This window comes from Saccopteryx bilineata, chromosome 4 (assembly GCF_036850765.1).
Source record: "Saccopteryx bilineata isolate mSacBil1 chromosome 4, mSacBil1_pri_phased_curated, whole genome shotgun sequence".
Lineage (NCBI taxonomy): Eukaryota > Metazoa > Chordata > Mammalia > Chiroptera > Emballonuridae > Saccopteryx > Saccopteryx bilineata.
This window is the reverse complement of record NC_089493.1, coordinates 157,696,689-157,722,108: the sequence shown is the minus strand read 5'-3', so window position 1 is coordinate 157,722,108 and position 25,420 is coordinate 157,696,689. Positions and strand designations below refer to the sequence as shown.

The following is a 25,420-nucleotide window of genomic DNA, read 5'->3' as shown; positions in this document are numbered from 1 at the left end:
ACATATAATATTTTCATTTTATCTGGATATACAAAAATATAAGTTCATGCTATCTGTTAGGGTTAAAAATTCTAAATAATGTGGAAAGAATTGATATGTGTTTTCAATAAAAGATGGGATAAGATATGGAGATATGCTTTTGTTGGTCAAATAAGTTTGTAAATATGATATATATGTTTGCTCGCTTGTGACTTATATTGGGTGTGGAGGACAGGCTGTGAGCAAGCCAGGTCGTTGTAGCCTGAGGTTTGGTTTTGGGACTAAGCTTTTCCCCACACCCTTGACTGATTGTATGATCTGGGTGGTGCACTCTCATGAGGAATCCAATTATGCCTTGGATAAGTGACTTTGTATCAGGGACTTCCTTGTTTGTATATTGGATTAAGGGATTTTGGTTTTCTGCACTGTAAAGTGGGACAGACCAGGAGCTTGGACACACAGTTCCTGCTATCACAATTGCAGGGGCTTCCCTGATCCCTTGCCCTTCATGGGAAGAGCTGGTTTTCTGCTTTTCCCTTGTCTTCTTTTGTGGTTTGCCTGTCTTGGTGAGACACCAATAAATAGGATGGCCCCCCATCCTCTGACTCCGTCATTTCTTTATCGTCTGCCCGAATCCAATGGGAACCTGCATGTGAATGGCCACGATGGCGGCTCCTGGCATTACAGCTTTCATTGAGAAAAATGAAGAGAATTTTGTCTTGGTTATTTCAAAACAGAGAATTTTGCCTTAGAAGTATTCTGGCTAAAATTAAATTATTATAATGGCTTTTAAAAATCAAGTTTTAATATAAATGATGTACTTATATAAAACTAAAACTTAGTGTGATTTCTGTTAAAAAAAACCCCATAATTTCCTATACTATTGGCATACTCTTAATAAGAGGTTACAAAGGGAAAACAAATATTTCATTTTATTTAAATCATATTCTGTATTCCTTATCAATCAGGTCTTCAATTGCTTAAGTAAACTGAGTCTTCTTAATATTAAAGAGCTAAATTTTTCTTACAACTATTTAATTTTCTGTATTTGTCTGCAAAGTCATTCATTGTCACCATGATTAAACAATTAACTTTTGTTCCACAATGACCTATGACTTTATTCAACCAAATGTTTAAAACTTTTGTTATAATTGACAGACATCCCAAGATTTAAAATATAATCTTTTTCTTGACCTTTGAGATTTTTAAGATCTTTGGAGTTTTTCAGAATAATTCCTATAACACTTTAAAATAAACTTCTCTCTTTAAATGAGGAAGAAATTAAACTAATTAGGCTTATTTGGTATGTTAATTTACATGGAAAGCACTATCAAATGAATTATGTTAAACCTTTGATTTACATCTACATAGATATGTTAATATAAATGCAAAAAAGTTTAGTCTCTGAAAATTCTGTCTTATCATGTCTTTGAAATGTAAATACCCAAAACATTGCTCACAGAAACAAAAGGGGGAAAATGATCTTTTAACAATAGAAACTGCTGTGTAAGCTCCTTTATCAAAATTAAAAATGGTTTTTACAAACCACTGGAAAATAATGAGAATAAAGCAAAATGATTACATGTGAAAAACAGGATATATTTTTTGGTGGAGGAAGGTATGAGACATAGAACTGAATGATCTGGGAGGCCTGCCCTGAGACCCCACCCAACAAGTTGTCCACACTGCGGATGACTCACGCTACAAGTGAGATCCTGTCAGATTCACCCTGGTAAAAGGGGAGGGCAAAGGCTGCGAGACACACTGAGTGGAGGGAAGGTGGAAAGAGCAGTTCTCAGGAACCAGCAGCAGGAGAATGGCAAGGAAGTGGTGGAGGAAAAGCCTGTGGGTCTGGAAAGAGGCAGAAATGCCAAGGTCAAGGTGAAGGATGGTGGGCTGGCCCAAGCTGCTGTTGGGCCCACAAACAGAGTGAGTCCCCAAGAGGCTGCCTACAGGAAGCTGAGACCTCCCACTATGGGGTCTTGCAACCAGTACAAGCTGTGCTCCAGCTCAGCCCACAGCTCGGCCAACAGCAGCCAGCCCAAGCCGGGGGAAAAGTCGGTGCGGTAGAGCAGCTCAGGCTTGCTCGAGTCCACCATCTGCTCCTTGCCGTTGTCATTCCATGTTTCAGCCAGGGCCACCGGGACTGGGAGCTGGAGGAGCCTGTTGAGCTCAGTGAAATTGTCTTTAAAAATCTTCCAACTCAAGTTTTTAACAGAATTTCATCGTATTTAACAGTATGGTATTTTACTATATGGAATTTCTGCTTGCTTTGTTTTCACAGGAGGATCAGGGATTTTCAGGGGTGTCAGTGATACACACATGAACCAAACCTGAGGATGCTTTGCCATGGTGAATGTGGACTCTCTGGGACCCACACAAAGGGAAGGGAAAAAAGGACACAGAAACCCCTGAAAGGGCTTCTCACTCTAGGAGAAATCTGAGAGAATAGCCTGTATCTTCTGAGAGGTTCCTCCTTGGCAGCCTCTCTGGGAGGGTTGCCCCTGCCCAGTCCCAGCAGACCACCTGCTGCTTGGCCTGGAAATCTAGACCTACCACCACCCTGTGGCCTGAGAGAGGGGAGACCAGAGCATGAGGGAGGCTGCAGAGGCAGCCTTAGATGAAGGTGGAAAAGGATAGAAAAGGAAAGAAAGGAACAATCTAGTACTAGGTAGTAGTTCCAGCGTGGGTTCCATTTAGATCCCTGCTCTACCCAACCAAGTGTGCCCTTGAGCAAGGGAATCTCTATGTGTCCATGCCCTCACCTGTAAAACAGGAGCAATATTTACTACCCACAACTGCTTTGTGGATTAAATAAATTAATATTAATCATAAAGCACCCAGAACAGTGCACTTGGTGAACAATGATTAAATAGCCCTGCAGCTGCCCTGGGCCAGGGGACTCAGTGCCCCATTAAGACCGCTTTCCCTATCCACAGACCCAAAACAGGGTTAAATAAGGTTCAATAATCCATTTAGAAGCACATGGGAAGACAAAACTAGCTCTACAAAAACCTAAGGTTAAAATAAATGTCTGACTCTAATTCCCTGAGGATACTGGGAATTCCTGAGCTGCTCCCAGTAGTGACCAAGTGATTCCTACCTCCTTGATGGCTGACCATCTGGTGTGAAATTCCCAATGGTTTCTATCAGTAGAGTCAACTAGCCTGGGGTTTTCAAATCTATTAATGAAATCAAATTGGTAGGTCACAAGGAGAATTTTAAAAACCTGGCAGACACTCTCAGAATTGCTATTATGTGTATTCTGACTTGCATGGGGTCAAAGTCAGGACACTAAGTGCCACTACCAGAACTTACCAGGGTATCAGTTCTGCATTCCGGAGCTCGGGCAGGTCCTGGATGATGCCCGGAAATGCTGCCTGAGCACACAGCACCCAGTCCTTGAGAGATTTCCCCCACCCCAAGGCTCAGACCAAGCCCAAGTCCACTGGAGCCCCATAGCCCACGTTTAGAAAAGACTGGCCATAGGGGTGTGTAGCTTTGAACCTGCCCACCTTCACGCTGGACTATTTCTTTCTTTTTTTTTTGTATTTTATTATTATTATTATTATTAATTTTAGAGAGGAGAGGGAGAGACAGAGGGAGAGAGAGAGAGGAGAGACAGAGAGAGAGAAGAGGGAGAGGAGCTGGAAGTATCAACTCCCATATGTGCCTTGACCAGGCAAGCCCAGGGTTTCGAACCGGCGACCTCAGCATTTCCAGGTCGACGCTTTATCCACTGCGCCACCACAGGTCAGGCCACGCTGGACTATTTCACACTAGATTCTTCCTTGGCTCTCCTGTGGCTCACTCCCACCCCTCAGTCATTTGTTTTCCTACCTTCAACTGATCCACTTCTTGCCTGCCCACACCTTCCTATAGTCTTCATTCTTCCCTTTCCCTTTCTTCCTTCTACCCTTCACCTCCTTTTCCAGGACACATACACACAATGTTTTTCAGACAAGTCAGCCTTTTATTTTTGAAAATAATTCTGCAGCTTCAACTTTCTTTCAAGAACTGAGGTCAGGCAAAAAACAAAAACAGACATTGCTCTCCAACCTGCCATCTGCATCTCAATCTGAACAGACACAGGGTGTCTGGGGGGAGGGGAGAGAGGCCGGCCACCCTCCTGGCTTCTCTGCTTTACCCTGAGAGGGCCTGCAGAAACCACGGTCTCAGGGAGGAGTGTGTGCAGCAAACCCCAGGGGAAAAGGAACACAAGCTAATGTCTCTTCCACCTAGCCAGCACAGAACCCTCCCAGAGTGACAGGGAAGGGACCAGTTTTTAGGAAGGACAGGAGTGGGAACAGTCTGTTTCTTTGAGGCAGGATAAGGGAAGATGCTCCAGTATACCAAGACTCCCCCCCTACTTTCCCCCACTGCAAGGAATGAGTTGGGGAGAGGTCTTGCTTTCCCCTTTCAAGTTTTCATCTTGGAATCATGAACTTTTAGGCTGCAGGGAAAGAAAAGTGGTGAGGGGGTCAGGGACAAGAAAGAGGGACAGAGGGTTGACATGGGCAGGAGGCATTCACCCTGACAACCTAACAGCTCTACCCAGACACTGGCGATAAAACCCCTTTGGTTACTCTCTTTTTGACCACAAATATATTCCCTTCTCGCCTATCCCAGCTCCCCCTCAAACTGGGGGGAGGGGCCAGGTACACGAGGAGGGCTCATCCCCTGGCTGTTAAGAGCCAGGACAGAGAAAAGATGCTTGGGAGAAAACCTGGCACATAGAAGTTTGTGGCCCCAGAAAGCCCAAGTTTCTCCCTACCATACAGTGAGTTCCTGCTTAATACCTCCCAACAACCCCAGAATGTTTCCCCTGATTTGACCTTGAGAATGGGAGAATCATCTCCACCTTATCATCTGTGCACTCGAATGCCACTCAAAAAATTTAAAAAAGAAAAAGAAAAGATAAAAGAGCCCAAGAGAGAAACAGAGAAGAGATGCAGCCCAGGACCTTTGGTCTGTCTCAGCACATCAGGTGGCAAGGAAGGCGCCCAGGAGGGCCAGGCAGGCGCTGCTAATTCCAGCTCGGATCATAGCCGTCCCAGGTCTGCGGGGGCGCCAGGTGGACGCGGCGGCCCCGGAACAGAAAGCTGACGATACCCCTGTAGCCGGCCCTTGGGACCCCCGACTTGAGGTCATCCATGACTCCCAGGGCCTTAGCGAAGGCTTTGAAGCTGTCCCTGCTGGTGTACTGCACCCGCACCTCCCCCAGCTCGTTCAGCTCACTGGTCCTCACTTTCTCCACCTGCAGCAGAGGGGCGCGGTAGACACGGGCAAGGAAGCCCCTGTCGTAGACCTCCTGCCGCAGGTAAGACAGGTCTAGCTGGCTGAAGGGCACGAAGTGCTGGTTCAGCTTGATAAACTTGAGATGCTGGTCAAAAAACTGCCCGTGGCTCACACCTTTGCGGCCAAAGGTCATAGTTCTGGAGATCTCTGGCCGCAGGCAGGCCCGGCCCTGCCGCTGCTCAGGTCTCCGCATCCAGTCATCCCAGAAAGCCTTGGGCCACTTGGGCTCCAGCTCAGCCCACAGCTCTGCCAACAGCAGCCAGCCCAAGCCAGGGAAAAAGTCGGTGCGGTAGAGCAGCTCAGGCTTGCTCGAGTCCACCATCTGCTCCTTGCCGTTGTCATTCCAGGCAGACACACACCAGAGGGAGGGGTCAGCCCTCAGCAGTGGGTATGTGGCCTGGAAGTACTCGAAGAAGTCAGGGGCCACCTCCAGGTCATCCTCTACCACCACCGCCGCGGGAAACTTGAACTTGTGGAAGACCTGGCCCAGTGCCCAGCGGTAGTGGCGTGCGATCTTGTAGTAACCCTGGAACTTGCGGTGGTCGGGAGGCACCGCGATGGTGCTCAGGTCGGGCTGTCGGATGTGCGTAATGGCGCTGCCATAGGAAGCGATAACCTGAGCTGTCTCTTCATGCCCACAGTCCTGGCTAACGATGATGGGGAAGCGCTCAGCCGAGGGCCGGTAGTGCAGCAGCTTGTCCAGGCAGCGCCGGACAGTGCTGCGGTCACAGGCGATGACCAGGATGGGGATCACAGCTGGTGGCGAGGTCGCAGGTCTGTGTGGCAGCACAGGCGGGGCAGCAGAGGGCGCCCTCCACCGCTGGCTCCGTTGTACATGATACTCCCAGATTTGCTGCAAGAGCCCCCGCTGACGCTCCAGTTCTACCTCAGTGTCCTGGGCCAGGCGGATCACCTCCCGGGTGAGCCCAGCAGGGTCGTCATCCAGAGTAGTATCAGAAGACAGCCTACTGGGCGCAGGGCGTGTCCAGAAGAAGAGCAGCAGCAGGGCGTTCCAGGCTACAAAGAGGATAGCGCCCCACAGCACAAGCCCTGCAGACTGCTTCCTCAGCATCCTGGCCCCCGCGGGGGAGGCACGGGAGGGGACTCCAAGCTGCCCTGCTGGCTGGGCTCACTCCCCACGGTTCTAGAGATGTGTTCTCTGGGCTTTGGGGTTAGTAAGCAGCCATGCACCTAGGGAAAGAAGTGAGAAAAGGAACCATCATCACAAAGACATGGGCAGCCCTGGGGTGGCAGAGTAGGGGACACTATTCCAGGAACAGGGGAAAAGTGCAGAAGGCGGGAAGCCAGGAGGTAACTCCAGGCCTCTCTTAGAAAAGATTGGCCTGTCCCCTAATCTGAGTGGTCATCTGAGTGGGACAATAGGGCTGGGACAACATGCTTCTTTACTCCAAAATGAGTACCTGGGTCCTCAGGAAAGCAATACGCCTATGTTTGAAGGGGAAGTAGAAGGATGTTGGTAGAAGAGAAAGAGCAAAGGAACCCCACGTCCCCTTCCCTACCTGACAGATTTCATTTCCCATCTCCTATCCGGAGCTCAGGGCGAGAGGTGGGTGAGACCATCTGCCTTCCATTATCAAATCAGGTTGCCCACAGATAACTGAATTAAAAAGTCAAATATCACAATTCAGGACTAAAGCCAGCACCTTAACTAATAAGGAAACCCCAGAAGCATTCCACAAAAGTCAGGAGCAAAGCCAAGCACCCATGAGCTACATGGCTATTTAACATTCTGCTGGAGAGATAAGCAAGTGCAACTGGAATACAGAACATAATTAAAGGTGAAGGAGTGGGAAAGAGGCAAACAATCCCTATTTGCTGACTCTGTGAGTTGTGCCTAAAAAACTGTAAGAGAATCCATGATAAAACCAACGCAAACAATCAAAGAATTGACCAAGATAACAGGATATAAAAATTAACATGCAAAAATTAATAGTCTTTATTTTTACAAATATCTCATTAGAAGAAATAATGAGTGAGAAAACCTTATTTCAATAACCGTGAAAACAATAAACTTAAGAACTATTCAAAACCTATACAAATAAAACTATAGTTCCTGAAAGACACAAAAGACTTAAAAATTCCTTATTCATGCATAGGACATCTCAGCATCATCAAAAATCTCAATAAATAATACTTTCCTATGGAGCTAGAGAAACTGATACTAAAGTTCACATGAAAGAAATAAACCTGCAAGAACATCTAGGAAAATAATAAAAAGAGCTGCAAAGGCCCTGGCCGGTTGGCTCAGTGGTAGAGCATCGGCCTGGCGTGCGGAAGTCCCAGGTTCGATTCCTGGCCAGGGCACACAGGAGAGGCGCCCATCTGCTTCTCCACCCCTCCCCCTCTCCTTCCTCTCTGTCTCTCTCTTCCCCTCCCGCAGCCGAGGCTCCACTGGAGCAGAGATGGCCCGGGCGCTGGGGATGGCTCCTTGGCCTCTGCCCCAGGCGCTAGAGTGGCTCTGGTCGGGACAGAGCGACGCCCTGGATGGGCAGAGCATCACCCCCTGGTAGGCGTGCCGGGTGGATCCTGGTCGGGCGCATGCGGGAGTCTGTCTGTCTCCCCATTTTCAGCTTCAGAAAAATACAAAAAAAAAAAAAAAAAAAAAGAGCTGCAAAGAGGGACTAGCCCTGCCAGATAGTAAAATATTATATATTACAAAGCCTCTCTAATTAAAATTATGTGGTGCAGGTATATAAATAAACAAATGATTCAATGAAATAGAATTTAAACTCCAGAAACCCAACTACACATACAAATCTAATGTATGATAAAGATGATATTTAGAAATCCTGGGGCAAAATAAGGTCTTTTCAACAGTGTCATAACAACTACATAGCTATTTGGAAAAAAATTAGATCTGTGCAAGAACAATTTCCAAGTGGCTCAGAGATCTAAACATAAAAAAATAATAATAAAACTGAACAAGTGCTAGAAGAAAACCTGGGTCAATTCCTCTATAACCTAAATACAGGGAAATGCTTCCTAAGCACCATTCAAAATCCTGATGCAAAATAAACACATAAGCCCAGTAAAAAGTAAAATGACAAACTGGGAGAGAATATTTGCAACATACATCACAGATAAAGAGCCAATACTCCATAGACCAGTGGTTGGCAAACCGTGGCTCGCAAGCCACATGCACTCTTTGGCCCTGTAAGTGTGGCTTTTCCACAAAATACCACGTGCGGGCGCTACCTTGATAAGGAATGTACCTACCTATATAGCTTAAGTTTAAAAAATGTGGCTCTCAAAAGAAATTTCAATTGTTGTACTGTTGATATTTGGCTGTGTTGACTAATGAGTTTGCCAACCACTGAAAAGGCACAAAGATTTGTTTTTTTTTTATTTTAATTTTACAGTTTTAATTTTAACATTTAGGTTTCTAATTCATTTTGAGTTAATCTTTGTATATGGTGTGAGGTATGGAACTAACATCCTTTTATGGTAGTTTGTCAAAATGCTAGACAGTTACCACATGAGCCAGCTAGTCCATGCTTGAGATACCCAACAGAAATGAAAACATATGCCCAACAAAAGCCTATACGGAATGTTTATAGCAGTTTTATTCATAACTGCCAAAATGTGGAAACAATCCAAAAGTCAATCAGCTGGGGAATATGGATAAGCAAATTGTATTTACCCATGAAATGAAATAAAATTCAGCAATAAAAAAGAAGAAACTATTGGCCCTGGCCGGTTGGCTCAGTGGTAGAGCGTCGGCCTGGCGTGCAGAAGTCCCGGGTTCGATTCCCGGCCAGGGCACACAGGAGAAGCGCCCATCTGCTTCTCCACCCCTCCCCCTCTCCTTTCTCTCTGTCTCTCTCTTCCCCTCCCACAGCCAAGGCTCCACTGGAGCAAAGATGGCCCGGGCGCTGGGGATGGCTCCTTGGCCTCTGCCCCAGGCGCTAGAGTGGCTCTGGACGCAACAGAGCATCGCCCCCTGGTGGGCAAAGCATCGCCCCTGGTGGGCGTGCCTGGTGGATCCTGGTCGGGCGCATGCGGGGAGTCTGTCTGACTGTCTCTCCCTGTTTCCAGCTTCAGAAAAATACAAAAAAAAAAAAAAAAAAGAAGAAGAAGAAACTACTGATATCCACAAGTCAAGTATGGATAATTTGTATACTTAAAGAAAGCACATACACTATGATTCCACTTACAGAAATCTCAATAAAATACAAAGTATCTATAGTGACAGAAAGCAAACCAGGGGTTGCCTGGGGATGTGGGCAGTGAGGACAGTGGGGGCAGTATAACAAAGGGGATGAGGAAACTTGGGTGGGTGGATATGTGCCAATAGTTTCATGGGTGTATACAACTGTCCAATCTTATCACATTATACTTTTTAAATATGTGCATTTTGCCTGACCAGGCAGTAGCACAGTGGATAGAACGCTGGACTGGGACATAGAGGACCCAGGTTCAAAACCCCGAGGTCACCAGCTTGAGCGCAGGATCATCTGGTTTGAGCAAGGCTCACCAGCTTGAGCCCCAAGTCGCTGGCTTTAGCACGGGGTCACTTCGTCAGCTGTAGCCCCCTGGTCAAGGCACATATGAGAAAGCAATCAATGAATAACTAAGGTACCACAACGAAGAATTGGTGCTTCTCATCTCTCTTCATTCCTGTCTGTCCCTATTTGTTCCTCTCTCTCTCTGTCACAAATAAATAGATAAATATGTGCATTTTACTATGTATCAATTGTATCTCAATGAAATATTTTTTTTAAAAAGATATTAGGTCAAGTGACAAAACTGGAGTACAGGGTGGGCAAAAATAGCTTTACAATTGTGAATCCAAGGGAACAGTTTATTCTTGTATTACTTATTGTACTATTTTCCACACAAACAACTGTAAAGCTACGTTTGCGCACCCCTATATAGATAGTTTTAAAGTATCACTGCTGACTGATAGCCAGACTGTGCTTATGTAAAAGAATATCCTAATTCTTTGGTTATACACACTGAAGTAACCAGGGGTAGAGGCCATAATAGATGAAACTTCTCAAATGGTTCAGAACAAAAATATCATACATGTATATGGAGAGAGCAAACGGTGCAAAATGTTAACAGTATCTGCAGCTGAGTACAGAGTATTTGTGTCCTTATACCATTTTAATTCTTGTAATTTTTTGTAAGTCTGAAATTATTTCCAAATAAAGTTCTTTAAAATTCAAATATGGGGGCCCTGGCCAGTTGGCTCAGCAGTAGAGCATCGGCCTGGCGTGCGGGGGACCCGGGTTCGATTCCCGGCCAGGGCACATAGGAGAAGCGCCCATTTGCTTCTCCACCCCCACCCCCTCCTTCCTCTCTGTCTCTCTCTTCCCCTCCCGCAGCCAAGGTTCCATCGGAGCAAAGATGGCCCGGGCGCTGGGGATGGCTCCTTGGCCTCTGCCCCAGGCGCTAGAGTGGCTCTGGTCGCGGCAGAGCGATGCCCCGGAGGGGCAGAGCATTGCCCCCTGGTGGGCGTGCCGGGTGGATCCTGGTCGGGCGCATGCGGGAGTCTGTCTGACTGTCTCTCCCCGTTTCCAGCTTCAGAAAAGTAAAAAAAAAAAAAAAAAAAAAAAAAAAAAAACAAAAAAAAAAAACTTTAAAAATCAAATATGGGGAATGGCCCACAGTGCTGACTAGCTTCATCCATCCAAATGACCCCACCTGGACACAGCAGTTAAGAGCAATGAGACAATCCATCTGGCCTGAATTCTTCAATCACTCAATGACATGCATCACACATCTGCTGTCTGCCAGGCCCTGGAAAGGGACTGGGACACACACCCAACAAGAAAAAAGCAGCCTGACCAGGAGGTGGCACAGTGGATAGAGAGTCAGACTGGGATGCAGAGGACCCAGGTTCGAGACCCCGAGGTCGCCAGCTTGAGCGCAGGCTAATCTGGTTTGAGCAAGGCTCACCAGCTTGAGCCCAAGGTCCCTGGCTTGAGCAAGAGGTTACTCGGTCTGCTGTAGCCCCACGATCAAGGTACATATGAGCAAGCAATCAATGAACAACTGAGCAACGAAAAACTAATGATTGATGCTTCTCATCTCTCTCTGTTCCTGTCTGTCCCTATCTATCTATCTATCTATCTATCTATGAAGGAAGGAAGGAAGGAAGGAAGGAAGGAAGGAAGGAAGGAAGGAAGGAAGGAAAGAGAAAAGCATGTTCCACCACCCCCCTCACTCTGTCAGACTCTTATTACTTGAAAGGATCTACCATACCCTCCAACTCCTGGATAGCTGCTGTTCCTGACCATGTGACTCTCTCCTTGACCTTCCTGCCTTTGGTCTCATCCTTTTACACCCCAAACCTTCAGGTTTGTGCCATGCTATGCCAGCTGCTCTGCCAGTTACTCTGCCTCACAACCCAGTTTTGTAATCCTAGTCAAAACTTTGGTCATAGATGTAATCTCTGCTCGCCTTGGCTCTCAAGTAGGCAGACAGTACCCAACGGCTGATCCTGAAGGCCTCTAGGACTAGATTCTGTCTCCTTCCTGGGAGAGACTTCCCCAGTGCCTGCCAGCACCAAAACACCTGTCTTCCTCCCAGAAATCACCCATCCTACAACTCCACAACACCAGTCTTCTCAGAAACCTTAAGTCCATTTTCGTTTTACAGTGTCATAAACTTACATTTTATCAGTGATCACATCAAGGTTTCCTAGGAAAGACAGACCCATGGATTGCCAGTCTCTTCCTCAGGATGTGGTCAGTGCTGGAACTTTTACCATGCAGATTAAAGTGATCTTTGGAGGCTCCTCAGCAGACTGGATTCTCAACACAATTGTAAATATGTGAGTGGCCCAATGGACCACAGGCTAACAGCAGCCACAGTTCAACCAGGCCTCCACCTGAGCACTCAGGCCCTGTTGTCCAGCTCATAATCCTTTTCTCTAACTTCCCAAATAGAACTTACTCCTCTTCCCATAAAAGAACACAACACACCCAATCCCAGACCCCACAGCTTCTCTCCACAGGCTCCTCCAGAGTCCCAGTGCCATCTCTTACTGCTTATCCACATATTCTTCAGAGCAAAACTGCCCACTCTCTTTGGAAGTTAGTGGTGCATGCACACACACGAGCATACTCTCCAGTAACTGACTGTGCCCCAACAGATGAGCAAGCCCAGAAGGCCAGGCTTTTGGTCAGCAGAGCCCACATCCTCCTCCAGGGAGCACTGCTCTGAGTCCTACCATCATAAGAACAAGGGAGTTTTAAGGGCAAGCCAGACAGCCTAGGACAATGTTGGGCATCATCACCCCACGTTTCTTCACATCTCAATTTTCTAATCTCATCAAATACCTCACTGGGTTGAGATAATCCACATCAGATGTTTGAACAGTTCCTGGCACATGACAACATAAACACTAGCCAGTCACTCGTTTGTGCCCTTTCTGCTGACTTTCTTTGCTTCAATGCATTAGCTTTCCTCCAGGCCCTTAAACAACCAAGCCCACCTCAAGGCCTTTGTACATGTCTGTGTGCCTGATCTGCTTCTCCTTGATTTCTATCTAGTAAACTCTAACTCATGTGGCTACTAGGACACTTTACCTGATGTCTTAAAACTAAGTGAGGTCCACCTCCCCTTCAAACCATCAACACCAGCACCTCTTGCTCAACATCTGTCAGACCTCCTCTTGGCTACAAGCTCTTGAGGATGAGGGACAGTTGCCCCAGTGTCCCAAGCTGCTGTGCTGGGATCCTTAATATTCCAGAGATTTGCCTGTAACCTAAAAACTGACTTCAGTGTAGATGTCACACACCTCCACAATCCCTTAACTGCAATTCCCAAGTCCAAAAAGAGCTGAAAAACAGAAGTTTTCTATACTCATTTGGCAGTAAAATCAGACTTAATCTCATTTGGTGAAATATAATCTAATCAAATATGAGCTATTTAGTTTTTTTATTTATCCCAGTTAGTGTGACTATTCATACATTTTGCTACAGAAATAAATCTGTTGGATTATGGTGTGCTGCTCTAGACCTTACACTACATCATAAATGCAACAGATCTTATTTTTTAAATCCAAAAAAATTTAAATTCTGAAACATATCCAGCCCCAAAAATTTCATAATCATGACAATGGAAGAGAAAGTTACTCATTGCCACCATCCCATTTCAAGCCCTCAAACCCTCTATTATTTTAAGCCTGAATTATTGATGGAGCCTACCTAGCTATCACGAACCTTGCTTTCCTCTAAGCAACCTTCCTAGAAGCAACAGATCATCCTCCTTAAAGTACATGTCTGGTCACCTATCTTAAAAACCATGAGGCTGCCACTACCCGCAGAATAAAACTCAAACTCATTATTATGACACAGCCTTCACAACAAACTGACTCAAGCATCCCTTTCCAAACTCACCTCCAACCACTCTCCATGAACCCCACACTTGGGCTTCAGCAGGCTATGTACTTGCCCATAAGTATACTTGTAACGCGGCTGTCTTTGCTCTGGCTGGTCCCTCATCCTGAAGTATTGTCCACAGCCCCACATGCAAGCACTCACACATTCTGTAGAGCCCAGGTCAGGTGAGCCCTTCTGTAACATCCCTTGCAGAGCCAGGCCTTCCCATGACTACACTCTTTCCACACTCTCTCCATACCTCCTGTCTCTCTCCTCCACACTATAACAGAATCTGTGGCCGTGTCTTACCTTGCTCTCACATTGCTCCTTAGAAAAATGGCTCTATGACTTCTAAAGCTTATCACAGTGCTTGCCACATGAATGAAATTCAAATACTTAGAAGGAGACCTGCTAGCATTATTAACTAAATTAGGGCACAATAAGACCAAACCAGCAGCATGAGAATGAAGGATTACATTTTCCAAAGATGACTACCATAAATCCCAAGCTTCTTTTATAAGGTAAGGATAGTCCTCTCTCTACAGGTAAGGGAGGTGGGGGTCTGTGTTCCCTCTCTTTGATACGTGACTTGTGAAACTAGTTCATGAAAGGCAATACAGTTTTTACCTGGCGTTCCAGAGATGCTTGCTCTTGGACACCAGTCACTAACACAAGAGGAAGCCCAGGCCACATGGACAGGACACCTGTTGGATTCCGGTTGACAACCCCAGTTAAGGTCCCAGCTGAAAGCCAGCTACAACCACTAGACATGAAGGAAGTCTTGCATATGATCCCAGTTCATATGCCTGCAAATGTACAAAAGACCAGGAGCAAGAACTATGTTGCTGAGGTAGGACTAAAATGATTCTGTTGTTTTGCGCCACTAATTTTTAGGGTGATTTGTTATGAAGAAATAAGTACCTGAAATAATGAGTAAAACAATCTATGTAGCCTTGCCAAGCTGGACAAGAGCTCTCTTGCCTTCTGTGCTTAGGCTCCACGTCCAAATTCTGAGGGCCTGTGTCTACTCACATCTCCTTCCTTATTAGATATCCATTGCTGAATAATGGGAACAGTTACTGGCTTAAAACTATAGCAATCATTTATTCCCTCAGTTTTTCCATGGGTCAAAAATTTGGACGGTGGGACATAGAGGGGATGACCTGCCTCTGCTCCTCAATGTCCGAGACCTCAGCTGGAAAATGCAAAAGCTGGAGGGTGGACTCCCCTACATGCATATTCTCTCACATGTCTGCAGGTTGATGTTGGCGTGCGCTGAGATAGTAGCTGGAGTGCTGGTTGGAACCTTCCACACGTGGCTTCTCCATGTGGCCTGGGCTTCCTCTAAACATGACAGCTGGGTTCCAAAGGTGAGAGTCCCAAGAAGACAGCAAGCCAAGTATCCTTTTCATGAATTCAAGGCCTTGGATCACATCTGCCTTACATACAGGCCAGGGGAATCACCAGTCCCTGCCCACATTCAAGGCAAGAGAAACACGAATCCCACCACTGGGTGGGAGGAGGACAATGTACAGTTGTAAGAACACATGGAATGGGATATTTATGGGTGTGCCATTTGGGGAAAATACAATCTGCCACACCTTCCTTTTCTAAAATAAATCAACAGTCCATAACTCTGACCTGAGTCTCTAATGTTCTGTTATTATTGACATTTGTTCTGTTGTTAATTACACTTCTCTGCAAGACACAGACTTAAAACTGTTTTTTTAATTTTTATTTATTCATTTTAGAGAAGAGAGAGAGAGAGAGAAGGGGGAGGAGCAGGAAGCATCAACTCCCATATGTGCCTTGACCAGGTAAGCCCAGGGTTTTGAACCAGCGATCTCAGCGTTCCAGGTAGACGCTTTATCCACTGCGCCACGACAGGTCAGGCTAAAACTGTTTTTTGTTTTTGCCTGACCAGGCGGTGGCGCAGTGGATAGAGCGATGGACCGGGATGTGGTAGGACCCAGGTTCGAGACCCCGAGGTTGCCAGCTTGAGCACGGGCTCATCTGGTTTGAGCAAAGCTCACCAGCTTGGACCCAAGGTCGCTGGCTCAAGCAAGGGGTTACTTGGTCTGCTGAAGGCCTGCGGTCAAGGCACATATGAGAAAGCAATCAATGAACAACTAAGGTGCCGCAACGAAAAACTGATGATTGATGCTTCTCATCTCTCTCTGTTCCTGTCTGTCTGTCCCTGTCTATCCCTCTCTCTGACACTCTGTCTCTGTAAAAAAACAAACCTGTTTTTGACTTGCTAGAGTTTTCACAACTTCTTTAGGGAAATGACATATAGCTGGTCCACACCACCAAGTACAAAGACACCTGTACCGTGATGGGAACCTTTTTAGTATATAAAACCCTCAGTCAAAACCCAGGAGGTAATGGGCAGGTCCCAACCCCTATGGGTCTCCGTTTCTTCATGTGAAGGACGTATGTACGGGCTGTGTACGGACTGTGAAATCCCTTCCTAACATTCTGATTCCATGGCATTCTCTAGCCAGTTCCTTCTCTCTGGTAAAAATGTTTCTTAAACAGCAAGACAACCAACCCCACATAGTCAACTTCCCGTTGTGAGCAATAATGGAGATGTCATATTTAACTTTTAAAAAGCATAGGATTGAAGGAATACTGACAGACTTTCCCTTCTATCTCTGTCTTGCTGCATATGTTAAAAAGCACCGCCTAAAATATCCAGAAAGCACAGAACACAGTTAGGTAATGGAGACCTAACTGAATTACTTTCCTGTTCATTATTAGACTTCCACTAGACTTCTCTATCACATTCCAGGCTCCATAATTTCAGAAGGATGGAAGAACTGAAAGGGAGTCAGAGAAGATATACTAAATAATTCAAGGCTTAGAGACTAAGACCTAGGATAGACGAGGTGCAGGTTATTCATCCTGGAAAAGAAAAGGCAAGGGGGAAGTACAATGCTAGCACAGCAAGAGCATGAAGTCCTGGGATTCAGGCAATCCACTACCAGCAAACCAGGTAAGGCTGGGCAAGTCACTTGACCCCATTGTGACTTGATTCCCTCATTTAAACAGGGAGAGGGATGATATGGATTATCAAGGTCCTTGGTCTCTAACGATGAAGAAGAAGGACAGTGACAATTTCTCTGAATCCCAAACAGGAAGTGAGTTTAACTGGTCACATGTACCACTATGAGAAAAAGGACATGGAAGTGGGGCCCGGGAGAGTTCAATAGTCTCCAGTAATGGGGTCAGGCGGCAATGATACACCAGGGGAGGCAGATTCCAGAGGGTATGAGCATTTTAGAGGAAAGGTTACATGTTCTGGAAAGTGAGCTGCAAGAACTTTTAAAACACGCAATACCTAACGATTTAGCCAGGGGCTCTGACCTCTTTCCCTTAGATTGTGAAATTAAAAAATAAAAACAGCCCATACAACAATAGCTGTCCAGTGTAAATGAGTCAAAATTATACCAGCAAAAAATATATACATTTTGGTGTGCCGCAGAATTTTAGTAATTAGTTTGTGTGCCATGAGATGAGAAAGGTTGAAAATCAATGTTCTAAAGTAAAGACTAATTAAACACACTACAGGGGCACAGGCTAACCAAGGTGGAGCCACACGCCAGGGTCTTTACTGTTCTGTGGAGACACAAAACAGCTACAGTTCCTCTGCTCCAGGGTTTACAAGATGAGGACCTTACATGTCTTAGGGGCCCCTACTCCACACACATTAGCAAACAGGAAAAAAGTTTTCTTGACAACACACTTCCACATTAAGAGCCCCTATAACTTGTGGATAGGACGCTGGGGTAGGTTTGGGGAAAGGCCACCTTCCATTCTGGCTACCAGAGCCCTCTCCAGCGACCCCCACCTCCGCCTCCCAAACCGGCCTCCCTCCCCGAGGAGCCCGCCCGCCCTCCAACAGCTGGAGGCCAGAGATTCCCAAAGCGGGACGCACCGTGCCACTTCCCAGGTCGGGAGGGGCGGCGGGACTCGGGCTGACCGGGCCAGGCCCTCACGGCCGGGGCTCATGGACACCGGGACTGTCGGGGGATACGAAGGGCTCGGAAAGATGCCCCTGCTCAAGCCGGGAGCACAGCCCTGCAGCGCCCTCTCCACTCAGTCAGACCCCGTCCCCTCTCCGGGACAGACCCCCGAGGGCCGGACGTCGGCTTCCCGGAGCCCCTACTCACCAGGACCTTCCAACTTCACGGCTCGAAACTCGGCCTGCCTCCGGCCCGTGGGAAGCGAGCCTAGCGCCCCGGCGCGTCCCCGGAGCTAGCGCGGCTGCCGGGGCCTTCCTCCTAGCCCGCCCTCCCTGCGGCGCGCCGGGGCCGGACGGGCAACGTGGCCCTTCCCCGGGAAGGCGGGGCGGGCCCGGCAACGTGGCCCTTCCCCGGGAGGGGGCGGCGGGGCCGGGCAATGTGGCCCTTCCCCGGAGGCGGGGCGGGGCCATCCACCGCGACCCGCCAGGGCCGCCCCTTCACGAGCCCGCCTTCTCGCCCCGATAGCCCAAGTTTTCCCGGGTCCCCAACTTCGGGAGGCGCTGTGGAGACAGCTCTTACCATTGGGCCCTTTACTGCTCCCGACTGCAACTGCGCGTTTGATACCCACCCACAACCACACCCTCAGCCCCTCCCTTCCAGTTCAGACTGCGCAGGCATCTCTCCCTCCCCGGCCCTGGAGCACAGAACCTAGGACCTGCGGAGAGCCCAGCCTGAGAAGCTGGGTAGCCCTGGGAAGCGCGTTCGCCAAACTCCAGGCCAAGGGTCTGGGGCCAGCTCTCTAGAACGCCCCCAAATGCTAGCTTCCGGGAAAAAGGAGTCAGGGACAACAGAGTGGCCCTGGTGCAGGGATGTCAGAACAGGAACTAGGGCGCCAAAAGGGAAACCGGTGGGGGAAACACCTGCTGCCAAAGGCAGGGGAGGGCCAGCTGTGGTTTCTTTCCATTCAGCTGGTGGGGGGTGGGGAATGAGAACGGTTAGTTCTGAATGTAAGCAGAGAGACAGGCATGTCCCCAAGACCCAGACTAAGGAGGAAAGCACTCAATGACAGAATTTTGTAGTAGCCCTGTGAAGAGGATGGGGGACAGAATACAGAAAAACCAGATGCCTGTATCGGACCCTGAGAAGTGAGGGTGAGGAGCTGAGTATTGGCTGCTCTGTAGATGACTTTTCTGAGAAGAACTGAGTCCAGGGCCAACCCTAACATGTGGCTGTCAGCAGACCCTCCCCCATCCTCTTCCCTCCCTGGTGGTGAAGAGAGCAAGTGTAAGGTCTGTGCTGTGTGGTTACTCACTGACTTTGCTGGCTAACTTGTTTCTACATGAAACTGGAATTATGCAGGGTTCTAAAGTAAAAAAAAAAGGCAGAGCATGCCTAAAGGCGCCTGCATGGACATGAGCTGCTAAAACAAAATTACACTGAGGCCTCCTCATGCCAGACCTTCCCTCAGCCTCTCTCTATCTCCTTTAACCCTCCCAGCAGCTCTACAGAGTATGCATTACCATCCTGTTCTACAGATGAGGAATTTGAGGCTCAGGTAAGTGCCAACTGTGGGAGGTCAAAGGACCTAGCAGGGGACCAGGCTGGGTTTTAGGTCCAGGTACCTGTGCCTCCAAAGCCAGAGTCCTCATGCATCCTTGAGTGCAGGTGCTCTCTGAGATGCTGTGTCCAGCAGGACAGGCACAGAGTGGGGCAGCAGGGAAATCTTGGTAGAAGCCGCTGGAGCTCAGTGCCGACAGGACAGCTGACACATCAGTGAGGCTAAACTATGTGTGTGTGTCCAAGAAGGTCTCCAGCTTAGCTGATTATGTGGACTACAGCAGGAGATGTGAGCCTACACTCACTTGCCAGTCAACCACCAGTGTCTGTACCTGTCCTCTCTAAGCTTTTCCTCATGTAGGGGATATGGGAGACCTACACTCTCACACTCCAGGTCTTGCCAAGAAAGAAAATAATAAAATTTCCTAACAGTGTGAAAAGTTGGGAAACCTGGTTGTAGATTCAAGATATCAGCAGAAAAAATAACTCTCCAAGACAAAAGACATAGCAGCCATGAGATGTCAGATACCCACCTCTAACAATAATTCTTCTCCATCAAAGGCAGTTCAATGGGAACAAGATAGAGGACTGTGCACCAGCACTCACACCTCTGTTTAAATTCCAAACCTCACAGGAAGACCCAAGTTTCACCAACTGCAAGAGGACTGTCCCAAGCAGAAAGGTCCTTCAGAGAATTGGGATGGTCTTAATTTTTAGATGGAAGCAAGAGGAAAAATTTGGTCTGAGAGCAGGATGATGAGTGCCAAACTAAAGAGGCTCTGGACTCTTTTTGTGTGTGACAGAGACAGAGAGGACAGATAACAACAGACAGACAGGAAGGGAGAGAGATGAGAAGCATCAGTTCTTCACTGCAGCTCCTTAGTTGTTCACTGATTGCGTTCTCATATGTGCCTTGTGTGTGTGGCGGAGGGCTACCGCAGAGTGAGTGACCCCTTGCTCAAGCCAGTGACCTTGGGCTTCAAGGCAGCAACCTTTAGGCTCAAGCCAATGATCATGGGGTCATGTCTTTGATCCCATGCTCAAGCCTACAACCTCAGGGTTTCAAACCTGAATCCTCTGCATCCCAGTCCGACGTTCTATCCACTGTGCCACTGCCTGGTCAGGCAAGGCTCTGGACTCTTGATGGAGGTTTCATGGGAAGGAATTATAGGGGGAAAAGAATAGAAGAAACAAGGAGGCTGATTCCGGGGATGAAACTTGGCCTTGGATTGTGTCAAAATGAAAAAATAGAAAATTTTGGTTATAAGGTGAGAATAGAAGGGGTAATATTGTATCCTGTCCACCTCTGACCACTTCCATAAGATGACCAGAGAGATAAGAAGGAAGTGAAACTGTTCCAGGAAACTGCCTTCCAGAAACCATGCCAATGTAACTGGAATTTATTTACAATTTGGAAAGAATTCATGCTCCGCACTTAAGACAGATCTTGGCTCGAAACCATCAGAAGTAAAAGTAATGTTTTAAATCAATCTTGTTTCTATTTTTCCCTCTTCCTTCCTCCCAACGTCCCCACTCCCCATGAAGACCCAGAAACTCAACTCATCCAGATCGAATGAAGAAACAATTAGCAATTGTTACTGAGCAATGTGTGTGAAGTGAAACTTTTCATGAGCCACCTACAATTTCTTTTGGAAAAAAGCAGGGTATAAATAAGTTCAGTTAAAACATACCACATTTAGTCCAGTCTGTCACCGGGCCTTGCTACGGGCCTGAGCATCCTTGGTGCCTCTGTAAGAAGGCTAACAGATGTCTTGAGAAGGTGGTCTTGTGGAAGGGTCAGGCAAAGGGCAGCACTAGTGCTTCTAGTAGAAGTGATAGGTAAAAGGAATTCTCCAAAAAGGAAATGTCTTACCAGAGAGGCTGCCTGAAGGGACCAAGTTCCTGTCCCTGAGGGTTTACAGAAGCAGCACCGCATTGGGCAGGCAAACACAGGCCTGCTACTCCATACTCAGGCAAGCCCTTCCTGCTCAGTGCTTCTGTAACTTCCCCTCACATATCAAACCAGAGAAATAACCCCTCTCTTTTCTCCTCACAACAATGTGGTGACAAGAACTGACAATTCACATAATGTAAACAGTATACAAATACAGCACAACTACATGATACTTCAAGTGTTTCGAAGTACTCACAGGCCTCCCAGGTAGGATGAGGGCCACAGTGGCATCCTGGAAACCACACCTACCTGAGGGATTGCTGTGATCCCAGTGCCTAAGCAATGACTGACACCAGTAATATGCTGGGCAAATCTGGGAGAGGTGTCCTCCCTAAAATGTGGGAGGACACCTTCTAAAGTAGAAACCTGGCCTCAAAAGTGGCTCCCCTAGACATGAGACCACAGGAGAAGGAACAGCTCTGGACAAGTGACTCCACCCAGATGTTTACATAGCTAGTGAAAGGCAGAGAGATGCTAAAAGCCAAGCCTCCTACCCCTCACCCAGACCACCATACACCACTGTCTACCAGAATTCCAAACACCTCTCCTTTCTCCCAATATTTTCTCCTTTGTTGTCATTGAGAAAAACAGGTATCTTGGCCCAGTTAAACTGAAGTTCCAAGAAAGAACAGGCAGGAGGTGAGAAGATAACTCTGAACAAGTGTCCTTTAAGTGGGAACGGAGCTTCGAAAATAAAAAGGGGTACTAGATGCCAGTCAGAAAAGAACCTGTCATCTTAAAGAGCAAGAGAGAAAACTAACTAGGATATGGCACAGGAAGAAAAAGCCAAGGGCTCACGGCAAGAAATGGAGCTCCGGCTCCTAACCAGAAACTTGGCCTTGGAACTTAAACTCTCCTCCCCCTTCTTGAAGAGGCACACTTGTCACACTGACTGGAGAGCCCTGAGGACCAGCATCTCTCAATCGAAGTTCCTGGACCCATACACCTTTCTTCAACTCAGTGATCCCAGGTATTGTTTAATAACAACAAGAAGAGACAAATTCAGGGTAGGCTTTAATTAAGGCCATCTAAAGCTTTGCCAGCAAACTAATTTAATAAAAGAACAGAGCTTTTCCGGGGTAGGTGGGGAGGGGCACAAAGAAAACCAGATAGAAAGTGACGGAAGACAATTTGACTTTGGGTGATGGGTATGCAACATAATCAAAGGTCAAAATAACCTGGAGATGTTTTCTCTGAACCTATGAACCCTGATTTATCAATGTCACCCCATTAAAATTAATAATAATAAAAAATGGGTCAGAAAAAAACCAGGCAGCTATGAGTCAAAAAAGATGAATGCTAACAAAATATTAATAATAATAAATATGAAAGCGTCTCTGATGAAAAAAAAGAACAGAGCTTTTTAATTATACAAACATATCGAGCAATGTCAATGTTACTGAATTATATGTACTGCATGGCTCTGGACACTTTTCAAAATCTATCATTCCCTGTGCTCCTTTTAACAATCTGTGAGAACCTGGAAAGCTAGTTGTTCCCATGCTGCAGGTGACGCGAACACAGCAGAGATTAGCCAACATATCTAGAGTTCTACATTACAGCTAGAACACAAATCCTACTGATGCCCAATCCTGTGTCCTGTTCCTCTGCTCTTTCCATGAGGTTTCATGGCCTAAACTTCCTTTTAGGAGGAGGAGAAACAAGTTAGGAGATTATTTAGACCAGTGTTTTGCAACTGATTCGCCAGAAATTTCATGCTGGTCCACAAGTTAACCACCCTGATGTCATAAGAAGAGTTTAGATCCAATGATCTTAGTCGAATCTGCTTAAGCTCAGAGTGATTTCTACTTTAGCAGTCCCTGAAATAATTCTATTTTCACCGGTCCCCAAGTGTAAAAACATTGAAAACCACTGATCTAGACCATGTCCTTCCGCTCCTGAAAACAGAACAGCCTGCCTCGGCCTGGGTAATCCATTCCAGAGCTTTAGTTTAACCCCAAGAGATTTGGAATCCTATTTATCTCAGTGTTGGAAAGGCCCTTACAGATAACCCAATGCAACCTACCTTCAGAGGGCTGAATTCTTTTCATGTTCCCCTTGGACTAACCTTAAAATTGCCATTGCTCACAACCCTTTACAAAGTACTACTTCCTGGGTGAGAGGAGCTGGGAGCAAGTCTGCACAGAGAGAGAGGTTGAGGGAGAGGGAGAGGAGGTGAAGCTTCCAGTGTACCCCGCAGGGGAAGGATTCTCAACAGGGTACTTCCTCAGTGGCAGTGTCCCCAGACTTGCCCCACTCAACACTCTGCACAGAAGCACCAAGACAACAAGTGGAAAATGAGACAGGAACCTTACCTTTCTTCTCTTCTCTCAGGGCTCCCTGGAGATCATCAAACCCCCATCCAGCACTCCATTTCCAAAACTGAGAATCCCAAATCAGAGACACCAGACAAAGTGCAGCTTTTTCTCCTCTGATCCAAGTCCAAAGTCCATGGCTGAGTGTACTCTGAGGGGGAGGAGTCTGGGGGGGAAGGGGTATGCCCAGGCCCCTTCCCCCCACTGCAGGCTTCAGTGTCCCTCCCAGGGATCTGTTATATCCCTTCATTCAGCTGGTTTATTAAGCCCGGAGTCTGGCGATGGGCAGATCCCAGGTACTACTATCCCATCTCTTGGTCAGGGAGGGGAAGTCATCCACTGTGAGAACTGGCTCGTCTGTCCTCTGCTGGGGCTTATGAGGAGAAACATGCCTTAGAACCGGCATGGCCCAGGAGGCTGATTTCTGTGTTAACCTGCAGAATATTTAAACATTATGACACTATTATATTTCCAAATGTTTTCCTAAGACTCCCTACCTAAATTGATCCCTTTACTATGCTCTACCATGAAAACAAGGTATACAAGTCCCTACTTCGCTCACACATTGCCCTACAAAACAGTCACCTCATCAATATGTATATACATATACGGCTCAGGATAAAAAGGATTGCACCTACTCTCACAACAGAAATGTAACCGAAAGCACTGACTTGTGTGGAAACTGTCTTCTAAGAAATGTGGAAATATACATCCTCCTTGTTTTGCTAGTGCCACACATTATCCGCCCTATCTCCCAAGCTTAAGGTGTTCAGTGTTCTCATCTGCTAGCTCTCCCGACTGAAATAAATGCATTCCAGACCTAGTAGCTGGCACCTTCCACATGCATTCTTTGCTATCTTCCCTTCCCCTCACCTCCCCCTCTGCTTCCAAAACTGTGCCAGGGATATAATTCCTAATCGCTGTCAAACTCCTTCCCGGGGCTACTCCCAAGAACACTCCCGGAATGTTTGCGGCCCAGGTCCAGCCTGCAGTAACTCCAGGGTTCCAGTTCCTCAGTCCGGAAGCCCATCCGGTCGCCCCTCCCTTCTAAATTTATTCTAAATCCTTTCTCTCCCTCATTTCCTTCCTGTAGAGGCGTGGCGTCCACATGACACCCTCCGCCCTTCCGCTAAGAATTTAGCCCCTCCCACCCTGTTCTCAGAACGCAGTGCTCCGTGCTCACCGGGAAGATAACAGCGACCCTCCCTAGACTGAGGCCCTCCCTAGACGCCGACCCTTAACTCTCCACCGCCCAGACGACCCTCGCCCTGTCTTCCGAGGGGTCGGTACCTGGATCCCGCCCGCCCCGTCTCTGCAGGAAGTCGTCGTCCGCCCAGGTCGGAGTCCAGGACCCTCCACGGACGCCCACAGCCGGCCCAGGCCCCACCCCTCGACCCCCGGCGAGCCGGCCCTTCCTCGCGCTCCGCCCCACTCTCATCCTCCGCAGCCACTTCCGCCCGTCCTCCGGAAGTGAGGCCGCAGCACCTGCCACTTCCCCTCATCCCTCCTTCTTCTACCCCAGAGTCCCAGCCTTTCACCACCGCCAACATGGTGTGTAGGACGTGGGTCTGCAAGGCTTGAGGTTGTTCTACAGTCCCTGTTAACGGGATTGAAGTCAAGGTGTGGGCAGGAATGGGTCTAGGTGAGAACAGAGCAAGGGGAGACAGTTGTTGCAGAGCAAGAAGGGGCGGGGCAGAGAGCGTGACTAGACTGGAGGGCGCATCGCCTCCAGCCGCTCGCGGGAAGGAGGGCGCACGCGTCAGGCGCCTCGATTAGTCGCCAGCGTTGATGCGGGATTTTGGCGGGCGAGGAGGGCGGAAGTGGGGGCGGAGCCGGCACGGTGCACTCGAGTCCCTTTCCCTCGGAACTAAGGTCGCCTAGCAACTGCCCGCTTGACCTGGGTTCTGGAAAAGCGTCCGGCTGCTCCTGTCTCTGGAAGGCGGTCTCTCACGGTGAAAAACTATTCAGAAAGTGTTAAGGCCTGTGTTTACGGTTCCTGTG

General features: G+C 47.6%; 1 protein-coding gene across 4 annotated transcripts; it reads right to left on the bottom strand.

Annotated features, from left to right (window-relative positions):
• Window positions 1-1,224: 1,224 nt before the first annotated feature.
• Window positions 1,225-24,842, bottom strand: MGAT1 (alpha-1,3-mannosyl-glycoprotein 2-beta-N-acetylglucosaminyltransferase). Of its 4 annotated transcripts, none has more exons than XM_066272418.1 (3): window positions 24,710-24,842; window positions 23,420-23,853; window positions 1,225-6,468 (listed from the first exon to the last, which is right to left on the bottom strand). In XM_066272418.1, the coding sequence occupies exon 3, from the start codon at window positions 6,347-6,349 to the stop codon at window positions 5,006-5,008; it is 1,344 nt and encodes a 447-aa protein (XP_066128515.1). In that variant the 5' UTR covers window positions 6,350-6,468; window positions 23,420-23,853; window positions 24,710-24,842; the 3' UTR covers window positions 1,225-5,005. The 4 variants fall into 4 exon arrangements, with proteins under 4 accessions (XP_066128515.1, XP_066128516.1, XP_066128517.1 ...); XM_066272419.1 differs by lacking the exon at window positions 24,710-24,842 and adding an exon at window positions 24,293-24,463; XM_066272420.1 differs by lacking the exons at window positions 23,420-23,853; window positions 24,710-24,842 and adding an exon at window positions 17,801-17,969.
• Between the last annotated feature and the right edge of the window lie 578 nt (window positions 24,843-25,420).